Source organism: Euprymna scolopes, chromosome 8 (genome assembly GCF_053919585.1).
Source record: "Euprymna scolopes isolate OS-2025 chromosome 8, ASM5391958v1, whole genome shotgun sequence".
Lineage (NCBI taxonomy): Eukaryota > Metazoa > Mollusca > Cephalopoda > Sepiida > Sepiolidae > Euprymna > Euprymna scolopes.
The window spans coordinates 132,609,349-132,622,725 of record NC_136489.1 but is presented as its reverse complement, the minus strand read 5'-3'; the positions used below and the strand labels follow the sequence as shown (position 1 = coordinate 132,622,725).

At 32.1% G+C, this 13,377-nt stretch overlaps 1 protein-coding gene across 1 annotated transcript in view; it reads left to right on the top strand.

The window, feature by feature from the left end:
- Positions 1 to 294: 294 nt before the first annotated feature.
- LOC145283776 (oxaloacetate tautomerase fahd2, mitochondrial-like) overlaps positions 295 to 13,377 on the top strand; it is a 48,807-nt gene continuing 35,724 nt past the window's right edge. The window contains exon 1 of the mRNA XM_080132832.1: positions 295 to 930. Coding sequence (XP_079988958.1) covers positions 413 to 930 — 518 coding nt within the window. The 5' untranslated portion in view covers positions 295 to 412. The remainder of the gene's footprint in view (positions 931 to 13,377) is intronic.

Sequence of the window (13,377 nt, the reverse complement as noted above, 5' to 3'; positions counted from 1 at the left end):
AACTTAACAGAAAGACGGTAATAAAAATAAAACGCATATTTGCTCTACAACAGTATTGAGCACTTTCTTCAGTTTTTATTAATTACCATCTTCCTCCAATATATATATATATATATATATATATATATATATATATATATATATATAAATAAAAAAAAAACTCAACGGCTCTTTTAAAAAAAATTAAAAACAGATACTAACCGAAACGAAACCACCACCACCAATAATAATTGCTTAAGTAAGTAAAATTAATTTTACCAAAACAGGTAAGAGTTATTCCCCATTAGCTACTAAGGGAGACAACTCTTAACAGTCACCGCTTTTCGTTAGACGCAGACCGCAGTTTAAACTAGATTAAAGTACCCTGTAATTGCTCTAACGACCGTGAAGGTCAATTTTGAGGATTTGTATAATGTTTGGATGCACTCATATCAGTCGAGCTGTATGTTTGTATAATTTCTGGGTCCGTTCAGCTCCTTTTATTTTGCAGAGTCAAAAGAAAGCGAATCCGGTCTTTTTGTGGACGTCCAATCTACTTTCAAAACGTACTTATATATCTAATTCTTCTTATTCGCATGGTCGATCTAGTAGCGACAACCCTCAGCCAACAATATGTGACACTACCCACGCCCAGTGGGAGGATTCTCCTCACTATTACTACCACCACAAACAGCTGAATAAACTATATAGGTATAAATACCAGCCCGATCATAACATTATCCAGAAACGACTATTTCACACCACTGGGGTTAACGATATGAGGTTTGTACAATTCCTTAAGACTTTGCCGGATGGGACCCAAGCCCAGAGCCTTGGTGTTGAGGTTCCTTCGGGAGAGGAGATTGTGGACTTGGTTGCAGCTGATCCAACAATACCCAACAAAATGCTTACCTTTCTAGAGGACCGGGCACACCTGGTTAAGGCTTCACGGTAAGTATTGCCAACAAGTCATTTTCTGGGCGATAAATGTTTTGACCCTTTAATTGGAGCGGGCGTTTCGTTTCTCTTTCGGCACGCTTGTTTAACATTTGACAAAACATGACATTTTTACACCAGTCCATTAATTCGATGTGATTTCTTGAATAAATATCACGGTGAAGGTACAAAATAGGTTGGTGCGATTAAAAAAAAAAAAAAAAAATGTCGTTTTAAGCAAAAACAATATTACGTCCTTAATTGTTAAATCGAAAATAGTAACGAATTAAAAAATTACGAAAATCCACGGATTAGAACAATTGCTATTGTGTTTTTAGTAAAAAAAAAATAAAATAAATAAAAAGTCTATCGCCAGGGTACAAATGTCGGAAGCCATTACGACGTAATCTAAAACATGCGTTCCAAGTTACAGCCCCTGTGTGTGAACTCTTCTTCGCCGTTCACTTCATCTAAGGAAAATTAAATGTTACCAAAATTTCCGTAAAAATCGATGAATTTTCGTAATTTGATATATTACTATTTTCGACATGATAATTAAATACGTCATATTGTTTTTACTTAAAACAACATTTTTTGAAGAAAAAAAATCAATCTGTCGACTCTATCTTAACAAGCACCAAATAGTTAACACTTCCTCCCCCACGATCTGCCTATCTTAAGAATGAATTTAAAAACTTATTTTGAACATGAGAAGGAGAATGGGGTTTATTTACTTTTCGATACTTCACCGATATGATTCAGCGGATTTGTCTTACAATAGACAGACGTACGAAAAAGTAATAAAAAATTAAATAAAACAACAAGAAGCAAATATATAACAAATAAATGTTATTAACGGCAACATAAGTTACTCTGGCACAGCTGAATAAGTTTTTCGTGTTTTTACTTACTTTAAAAGGTTTATTCCGTTCGAAAACAAATGTTGAGTGTTACGTGAAAATAAGAAAAAATAGCCACGATGTGAGCCACAGCTTTGAGATTTCGATAATCGCTTAAAAATAAACAAATAAAATACTGGTAGAAATCCACCCAATAAATGTTCCTATTTACAATGCCTCCCCACGAGACAGAGTTAGACACCAGGGTCGTTTTTTAATGTGGAGAAAAGGTACAAAAATAAAAATTGTCTCAGGCGTGAAGGATTTCTCCTTCACTGACAGAGAACAAGAAATTGAAGTGCAGCATTCAGCAATACTACACTTTGATCTTGTCCCGAAGGCAAAAAATTGAAAATAAAATTTATAAAATTGCACGCTTTTTTTTACCCCCCCCCCCTGCTCCCTTAAAAAAAAAAATAATAAATAAATAAATAAACTGTTGTCGGTCGGTCACCGCGTCTAAAACCCGACGCGATTACCGACAATTACTTTTCGGTAAAAGTTTACCCTTTGTCCCCCCCCTCCCACACTAGATTCAATTTTTTTTTTGTACGATTACACGTCAAACCCAGAGAATGCTTGGATTAAATCAATAAATAAAATAAATAGCAACTTATACTTTAGAACTAGTTTTCACTTTACGATAAGGTCTTATTTCAGTCTCACAAATAGCGATAAATGTTGAGATCATGGTCCGAAACAGTTTTTTTTTTTTTTTCTGAAATTTGAATGAAAATAGGGTACTCTTGCATAATTTGTCCCGAATTCCCGTGAATTCCCGTCAAGCATGGATCGGGAGAGACCAGCAATCATCGGTGTCAGCCCCAATTTTTTTTTTTTCTGTTATGTTTTTAGTAATTTTTAAGGTGATATTAAGGGGCGGGGTGACTTTTTATTTTCTGATTAGTTATTTATTTATTTATTTATTATTTATTTATTTATTATTATTATTTTAATTGAATTTTTGGGAGTTTGATTAGCCAATGAAAAAACCGCTATCTAAATGGAAGCAGACGACATTCGAATTGGAAGAAAGCGACTAAACCAAAAAAAAAAAAAAAAAGCTGACAAACAAATATATTTTGAAACTCGCGAAACAGAAAAATGACAGGCAAGAAAATAAATCTATACATGTTAGAAAAAGAAATGAAAACATCGATATGCACTATGCAGACAATCTCATTGTCAGGAGAAGAAATTGCTGCCCCCCCCCCAAAAAAAATGAGGTGCAACTGCATCAAACACAAATGTTTACTTTAAAAAAAATCGTGTGTAAAGGATGGTTTCTTCTGGAGATGTACAAACTGGAAAGTGCCACCAAAGAACTTTACTGAACAACAAGTCTTGAAAAAATTTTTAAAAAATAAACAAGAAAAAAAAATACGGTTACAAAAAAGAAAACAAACAAAAAACTTGTTACTTACACCTAATAATTATACGGTTAAAAAATCTTGGAGAAAATAAAAGAAAAAATTAAATACTAAGATATAAACATATTTTCATTTTTCAAGGTAATTTTTTTTTGTTTGCTATTTTTTATTATTTGTATTTTTTCCGTTTTTTTTTTTTTTTTTTTTTTTTTTTTTTTTCATTTCATTAGTCTGCGTCTGTTACGACGCTGCTAGTGCTCGGCTCGACTGACACCGATAATTGCCGGTCTCGCCTGATCCATGCTTGGCAGGAATTCATGTGTCAAATTATGCAAGAGTACCGAAAATAGTGTAGGTGTTTTTGTATTTATCGACCCGCGATTTCCACGAAATTACTTAGGTGTGACCGGCAGATGACGGGAAGAACCGGAAACGGCAGGACGAGCCTTATTACAATAAACAATTTTTTACAACCCACTCTCCTTATGTTAAGAATGGTGACGGCCACCTAAATTCATGAAGTATTACATTGGAAAAAAATGTCTTAATATCCAGAAAACTACTTCTCCACCGTTTCCGGTTCTTCCGGTCCTCTACCGGACACACCTGAGTAAGTTTGTGGAAAGCATGGATTGATAAATGCATATATATATATATATATATATATATATATATATATATATATATATATATATCAGAAAAGCTTATGAGGAGGACTTTACTAATCAAGGAAAAGCAAATTCCGAAACCAAGTATAAATATAGTTATTTATATCTTAATCCCAATCAAATGAAAAAGCTCAATACATTCACTGAGGGTAGTAGAGCTTAGGATAAATAAGAAGAACAAAGTTGTAACGTAGAATTTTACAAAAAGTTTTTATCATTTGGCAGAATACTCCAAAGTTGGGTGCTCCTTAATCCGCAGAGTTTCAAAGAATGCTATTTCTTCTCATCAGAGGAAAAAATTGTTAGCGAAATAGTCAGAAAGTCACGTTAAAAGTTTTAATATTTCTTTGTATTTTCTGGTTGCTGCATAGGTTGAAACAAAGTTTTATGATTTGTAGTCACAAAACTTAAAGAAACATAAGATGTAAATATGAAAAACAGTTCATGTGGACAGTTAATTCAGAGTTCAATGTTATAAGAAAAAATGACTAACCGTATTAGAAGAAGTCCGGTGTAATGGAGGTTAAATATTTGCAGGTAAATTAAGCAGCCGGTGTTCACCTCAATGATTGAAAAATGGGAAGCAAAACGTCAGAAAATTAGGGTTCAAATATATTATATAAAATGGCATAATCACATTGACACACTGGTTCCCGTCAGATCACCAAAGTGAAGCGATGTGGAGGCTGATCAGTACTAAAATGGGAATGCTATATGTGCAGATCTCAACATTGTTTCTAGTCACTCTTGAGCCTCTCCTTGCCACTGAACCCAAGCTGTGCTGATTCAGGAGAGGTGTGGTTGGGATTGTGCAACCCTTGCATAACAATTACATGCACAGCTACCCTTACAGGCATGTCCATTGTCTTTTTAGACTGAACGGAGGCATCAATATGAGACTGACATGAATGTTTTACGAGTTAAAATCCATTTGGTATTACATAGAACGAGGTGCCTTCAATAAGTTTCCAGACATTTTTGTATCAACACTTTTCTAGATAGTAGACACGTGAAACTTTAGTCTCCTTCAAAGTAATTTGTTGCGATTGCAATGCACTTGTTGTACCATTCCAACAACTTCTAGAAGGCTCTATGGAAGTCCTCTTGTGTAAGCGTGTCAATGACCCTTGTCACAGCTTCTTTTATCTCCTCCATTATCTCATAACAACAGCCTCCAAGGTCACAGGCTGCAAGGTCTAGACTATAGGAGGGGGTGAGGAACTGTCTTGATGCCCATCTTGTCTGTGACAAGGATGGAGTTGTGGACTGGGGCATTCACGCAAATCTCCTACAGCTCCAGTTCCTCACTAATAATTATATGTACAGTTCCCACACTGACATCAAACTGCACACTTATTTTCTCTATAAACGCACAAGGGTCTTATCCATGAAATTCTTCAACCAGCTCTGATGTTTTGACTTCTTTACTTCTCCCACACTTCTCATCATCTCTCACAGACTCCCTGCCTTCCTTGAATCTCTTAAAACTCAAAAACTGATGTCAGATCCATGCAAGATGGTCCAAAAGCAGTCTGAAGCATTCCATACGTTTTTATCTATGTGTACGTCGCTGATATGACACTAGCATTAATGAGGATCGGTTATTCCTCGTTACCAGCCATTACGCTCACTCCCCTTACTATATATATATATATATATATATATATATATATATATATAATGTACTAATGCAAAGAATTTTCTCATTTATGGAGTTTCTTGAGTTTTCACATATGCTTAAACAGAACAAAATTTTAAAATGATTTTGTTTTTCTTTTACAACTCATAATACTATTGAATTGCGAATATACAATTTCATTTTTGTTTTTTAGGGGAAAATATAAAAAGTATATTTTTTAGTGTCAGGAACCAAATCTGACTAGACATTGTCTCCTATGAACTTTGAGTCATGCGTTCTTCTGGTTTGCCACAATTTGTGTTTTTAGGACGGGGAGGGGGAGGAAGACTACAAATGGACGATGGTTGTTGATAGTTTATTTTATTTATTAATAATATTTCAGTTTTTTTTTTTTTTTTTTTTTTTTTTTAAGGGGGATGGTATTATCACCTGAACTTAGGGTTAGTGATAAGGTTCCAGTATTTTTTATTTTTGTTGTTGAAGGAAAATTGCAAATGGAGGACGAATTAAAATTAGGCATATTTACAAAATATTAGAAGAAAAAGTAAAGTAGTAGGAAGCGGTGTTACCCAAACATGTTCCAATTTATTGGCCGCATATTTCTGCCAAGTTTAGATTTTGTTGTCAAAATTTGGGAATCTTTGTTAAATTCTTGAATATCCATTTTGCATAAGTACAAAAAATAACATTAACAACATGAAGCCCCGTAAATAGGTTGAAGAGTCCCTAAATGTTGAATGATTATAAACAAAATGGCTGACCCACAACAGGCGCATACAAAAAATATAAGTCAAACAGTGAGATTTGTTTTTGTATTGCTGCTTGGACTTAGGATGGGCATGTGTTTTTTTTTTAATGATTTTTAACACTGTCTTGATATGAATAAGTACTGATTTTGAAATCGATCTAAACTAGAATAAAATTTAATTTTAATTTAACAGCTATAAAAAACACATCTTTCCTTAACCCGACTACTAACTAGTGATGGGACGATACCAATATTTTTACAGATTCTGATACAATTACTGATTCCAATTCTTGTCTAAATTTTTAACTATAAAGTTGTTATTTTTTCTCCAACTACCGTAAGAACACATGTTAAATGTACATATATTTTCTCAAACGTAAAACTACATGTGTGTGTGTGGGTGGGGGGGGGGGTATAGTTTTACTGGTAGTTGAAAAATCAATAAATATTTATTATTTTATTACCAGCAGTGAAAAGTTTTATTTTAAACAAAATCAAATAAAAAAAAAAAGGTTATTAAAGAAATCGTTTTTGGCATCAGAACATAGGCACAATTTTTTCCGATTTTGATACGCCTCCCCCAAAAGTTCCGATCTTTTCGATTAATCGTCCCCACACTATTACTAACCCTGAGTCTGGGTAACAACATGAAAAAATATCATGAAAGATGTACACGACATGAGTTAATTTATAATCTATTGAACTTTTATAGCTCAATTTCATCACCATAAGTTATAGCAAGTTAGACTGTACATGTGAAAACTGGAAATGAAAACTAGATTGGAAAAATATAGTTGCTATCTTTATAAAGATGTCGAGAAATGAAGCTAAGGTAGCAGAAAAAGGCTAAATAAAGAAACAAAAAAAATTACTATTTTTTTCCTGTTTGTTTGAAAAGTTGGTACTTCTACAAAATTTGTATCAAACTAAATCGACTTTGGCCAAACTAAACCTTAGATTGGGTTCTTCTCCTTCATCTAGAAAATTATAAACCTGAATTATCGTCCTTGGAATTGTTTGTAAAGATGGCAGCTATATTATTCTGGCCATGTGTTTCATGCAGATGATGAAACTTGATATAACTTAATGTTTTTATGTTACTTGTTTACGTTTTTCTGTGAAAATGCCCAAATCCATTTCACTCTAATTATTTAGGGTGACTGAAACTGAATTTAATGTAAAATGATTTCATAGCATAAGACAGAAAAAGTTTCCATCTTTTTTGTAGATCAACATTTTTTTTATTTAAATCTTTTCTTTTTTAGAACAACATACTAGCATATATTAGATTTGTTTATTTTTTTTATTACCACTTTCTGAAAACATAACTAACTGATTTCTATATAATTTTGTTTGTCTATACTTCACGATAACTCTTGGGTGTGTCCCAGGAGCTCTTTTTAGGCTAATAAAAACACTCCATTTTTGGGACTATTTTACCATATTTGTGCAAAATTTTCTGTGTATGTCTATCAGTTTTGCAAGGTGCTAAACTCAAATTTAAATATGTTAAGGCCTTGGGGACTTTTGGGGCTAAATGGGGAGTGGGGGCAAATGATGGACTTAGTCATTTTTAGTCAGAACTCAAATTTACATATGTTAAGACCTAAACCTGCACCGTTTGTTCATTTTCACCAGGATTTGACATCCCCTGAGGACTTTTGAGGCTAAATGGGGTGGGGAGGGCAAATGCTGAACTTAGTCATTTTTTTTTTTATGCCTCATTCACTGTGCACTCACCGGGGACCATACTTGTTTTATTTATTTTTTAAGAAGTTTTTTCAACATTATTTCTTTATTGAAAAGCAAAATTTTATAAACTATATGATTATTATTATTATTATTAGCATTTGTAATAAGGATTGAACTTTCAACCGACAGAAGACTATTACTCAGAACTGATTGTTAATCTGTGCTTTTATTTACACGTGACATAACTGCTGGTGTGGAGTCATCTCTATGTTACCATTACTCACAGGTCCACTCTTATCTACCAGTCATGGTCCCATTTATGGGTTAAATAGAATTTATCTTGAGTTTCAGATATTCTTGGGCAAGGTATTCACCTCTACTTTGCACTCAAATTTATCTTTCACAACACTTTCTACTTTTTTCCTGCTTTCCCTATTTTTCAACCCTATCAGCAACTCAAGCACACTAGTTATCATTACTCCCAGGTCCACTCCGACCCTGAGTAGGAGTATGCACAAGGCTTCAATATATGAGTTATATAGAAAGTATAAAACTACAAAAATTAATTTCCAAACCAATCATCATAGAAAACAGATGTAAGGTTTCGGTATAATTCACCCAACAATGGTTGATATGTCGTAAACAACCAACCAACTTTTTCATTTAATGTTTCATGCACAAACTAATTTATTTTGGTGCATTTACATTAAATAGGTTTCTTTGTATGGAGGTCAGTTATCTCAGTTATCTTGCCACTTTGATTCTTATTAATTAACCTCATTTAATATGACCTCAAATCTTTTCATTGGTTACACATTTCATGCAGGTGTGTGTGGGGGGGTAATGATAGGGTAATAGCGATGGTCATCAACATTGGAATGGAAGGGGGGCACCCAATCAAATTCAAATTTCTTTTTCTCATAATATTTATCAGTCTTTGAGGCATCCAACCAAGGAGTTGGCCTTGTGCATCACCAGAACTCTATCTACCACTTTTGGTTCCGGGAGAAGTACCTAACCATACCCAGATGACAAATTGTAGAAATTAAATAACCACTAGAATGCTGAGTTGTTTATCTGTTTGGCAAAGGAACTTCATTGTATAGTATTGTACTATCTACAGATATCAATCCCATAAATATGCCCAGTGATAGCGCTAGAAGTTAACCACTCTTTCCTCAAATGTATAACACAAGAAGCATCCACTGGGAGACTACTAATGTTATTTTCTTTTTTAATCAACAAAAATCTGAATGATTCAATTTAGATAAAATTTATTTGTAATCAATAAACTAGCAGATCTTGCATTTGGGAGGGATAACATCATATAGTTATGTAAGGGAGATAACACCTATTTTAACCTTCAAGTTAAAATATAAGTTATCTCCCTTTACTTCTGCTTACATAACTATAGTAAAACAACTGTTTAAATAGTTGTATTCAAAGAATTTCTTAAATGTTATTTTTAGCAAATAATTGTAAGAAATGAATAGGTTATCTGTTATAGTGATAAAAGAGGGAATAACTCTAAAGAAAGTAAGAGTTATCACCCTTTATAGATCCTTGAAAAAGACTAGAGTGTTCTAGAGGGAACTCAAGATAAGATGGCGGCTTCGCTGGACACTGAATATTGTTTTGTAAATAATTTAAGGTTTCTGCCACGAATAAATTGTGTTCAAAATACAATAAGCTTGTCTACTTGTTCTATGCTATCCAATGATCCTGACATCACAATTTCTCCGAACACAACAAAATTTGGTGATGAGGATGAGATTTCTATCATTTAATGGAAAAAATATAATTGTTTAGCTAATATATAAGATCAATAAAACATTAATTTTTTTTTTTTTTAATAAGGATGTAAGCAGATTTTATTTTTTAAGGCATAATTGAAAAAGGTTTCTATTTTACCAATGTGCCAAGGTAGAATAAGAATTTAAAAAAAAAGATAAAGCATAGTATTTTTTTTATTGCAAAGAACATAATATAACAATAATAAATGAAGATTGGCTAGGCAGAATCAAATGACCATCTGTGAGATGTGTTGTTATTTGGGTCTAATTTGGAAAATCTGACTTTTATATATTAGATGCATTTTATAAGGAAGACAAGTTTTAAGATTTAAGATCATAGTGGTTTTCAAAAGAATAGAATTTTGATAAAATTAAAGTTTGAGTCAGATTAACAGTATTTGATGTTTTCATCGATGATGCATGTGTTGCATTTTATCATCACTTTACTGATGTGCACCTTCAAGCTCACAAGCACAAGCTTCTTTCTTAGAACTGCACGCCTGTGGAACTCCCTTCCATTTGCCTGTTTCCCAGCTGACTACAACTTGGTTGTCTTCATGATAAACTGTCCCCTTAAGTAATCCAATTTACCAAGTTTCCATTACTAACAATTATTATGATATTATCCCATTGATTACTATACACTCAATAACCTTTATCCTCAAGTTGCCTCCAGGCCTTGACAAGTGGTGACTCCTATGTAAAAAAAACACATATACAGTTAATTTGTCTTTTACTTTGGCAAAGTAAGTCCCTGCTACAGTATATTACTTAGATCTACAATTCAACAAGAGATTTAAAAATAATTATTTTTCTGCTAAAACATAATTGAGTTTGATGAAATAAAAATAAAGTGCCTGTTCTATGAATGCTTTAAATTATGACTTTCATATCACTTATTGTCTCATCACTCTATCTCCAATCTAATACATTCAGCATGCAAACGATCAACCAAACAAGATTATCAGAGCTTTAATATTATATAGATATACTAGCTAACCCATATTCCAGTGCTGCCCCGGAAAGTAGATTGATTCATGAAATTTCAGACTTCAACCATTAACTATTGAATTATTTGCTGCTTATAGTTGTCTGACACCAACAGAAACTCCTCCATGTTAATATAAAGCAATTGGGGGGGGGGTATCTGGACTAATGGAGGAGGTTTAATCACCAACCAGGGCCTAAGATTAGTGTTTAAGTAATAAAGGGCATTTTTGATTAAAAATAAATAAATGTTATCATAAAAATTTAATTTTTCTAAAAAAGATTATTTATTTATTTAATTTCTAACTATTTGGATTATTGGGACTACTATTTTTATACTAGTTATTTTCACGTTTACGACAATTCAATCTCCAATCTTTTTCAGGTGTATCTTTTTCAATTCTGGAATCTTCTAGATCAACATGAAGAAGGTTGATGGTGACATCATCTGAAATATTGTAAAAAGAAAAATTATCAATAATCATTAAAATGATTTTGAAGCCTACGTCTTTTACTTTTTTACTTGTTTGTTTAAGAAGGCGTTTCAACCTTAAAAGGAAAATAAACAAAGAAAGGAAATATGACAATCGAAAAACTGTAAATAATAATAGAAAAAATAAAAAGAAAGGATAACACTTCAAAAGCAAATATTTGTTTAAATGGGCAAAAATATGTACAAAAAAAAACTATTTTGAACCGAGTTTGTAAACTGGATCAATTCTATAAAAATACAATTTGTTTTTGCTTGCTGTTAGATAATGCTCAAGAAAATGTAGGGATCATTTAAATTAAAAAAAAAAAAAGAAAGAAAATGTTTACCCAAAGAGACCTCCATAGAATATTTCTATGAGTGAAGTATAATTAAAAAAAATAAAGAAAAGTGTTGTCCTCAATAGCAATGAAATCAAGTTCTAAATAGAAAAAGAGGAAATCTGTGTAAATATTTTAATGTATTTGGAGAGACTTCTTATATTCCATAAAACTGAAAGGTGGAAGAAGGAATTCTGAATTTTAGAAAAGCATAGCAGCCAGAATTTGAAGGGAGCGATCATTATCAAAGTTGAAAATGTATAATACATAGAAGACAATAGGAATGGTGTAAAAATGAAATACAAATGATATTAGGTTCACAGAATTAACATAAGAACAGTCCTTGTTAAATGGGTGGCTGTGGGAGTATATGTTTATGTAAGAGTGAAAAACCCTCCAAACTTCTGTTAGCATAAGCTGCTAAACTGAAAAATGTAAAGCATTTTTAAAGAGGACAAAACGATTGCATACTTTCTGAAAACATGCAGTAGAAATTGGTCTAATGACTTGCAGAATAGATTAGCATATGCATGTTTGGCTTGAAAGCTATAATGATCAATGAACTGGGGGAAATTCACTTTAATCTATTATAAAGAAAATAAGCAATGGTTCTATTAAAAAAAATTTTTTTTTTTTAAAGTTATGTTTGTACAAAAACATTTTAATGTTTCATTCTGTATAATATGCAGAAAAATATTTTATTATATAAATACGTGGTTTATTTCAAAGATTTATTTTCAGCATTTATAATTTAAATACCATTTTGTGTATATAGAACCTACGGCTCGTACATATATGGCATAATATAGAAGTCCAATTTTCAAAAAGTCTACACATTAAATTAGGCTGTATTTCAGGAAAATGTGTTGAATGTTATTTTCCAAGTGGTCTATTGTGTCTAGTTTATCAGCATAGGCATAGGACTTTACATATCTCCAAAGAAAATAATCTAACGGGGGTTAAATTGCATGAATCAGGTGGCAAGTTGATAGGTCCATTTTGTGAAATTATTTCTTCATCAAATGTAAATAAAATAAATTTGCACAATTTGCAAATACTGTCAGTCAGTTCATGATAAATTGCCAAACCAAACTGAACTCAAAATAACTAAAGAAAATAAAGTAGTCAATTTAAAGTTTGCCACCTGTAAAAAACACCCTGAAGTCGTATTTATAAAATAATAATAGGTATTTAACTGAAGTCGTATTTAATAAAACAACAATAATTTATGTATCTATATATTAATAGGGTAGCGTGTGTGTTTTGTGTGTCACGCTTATATCCGAGTGACTGTCATTTAATTGTTATGGACTTCCATATCTTGTAATAAATAATTTTACCAAGAATTCATAAGTTTTGGTTTCGATTATAGCTGATGGCACGCAAGTCATTTTTTTAATAAATAATTTTACAAAAAGTTCTTAAGTTTCGGTTTCGATTTTAACTGATAGCACTTCAGTAATCTCTTTTTTTTTTTATAAGTAATTTTACCAAGAATTCTTCATAAGTTTTGGTTTCGATTATAGCTGAAGAAACTCAAATTTATATATATATATATTATTTTCTTCATAAGTTTTGGTTTTGGGTTCGATTCAAGCTGATGCACCCAAGTCAAATGGATATGTTTTATTTATTTTTGAAATCACAACTTTATGATATATAAGAATCGATAGAAAATTGACTTTATAATAATATATATGAAATCTGCATAAATTAAAATATCATGTTTCAGCATATTTTACAACCAGGCTATGCTGGCTGTTGACCGTCCCTACTAGCTTAGATAAATTCTTTTTCAGTTCTAACAAAACAACTACAATAATATCTCTGCAAACAATTTGTATTTTCTCAGATTC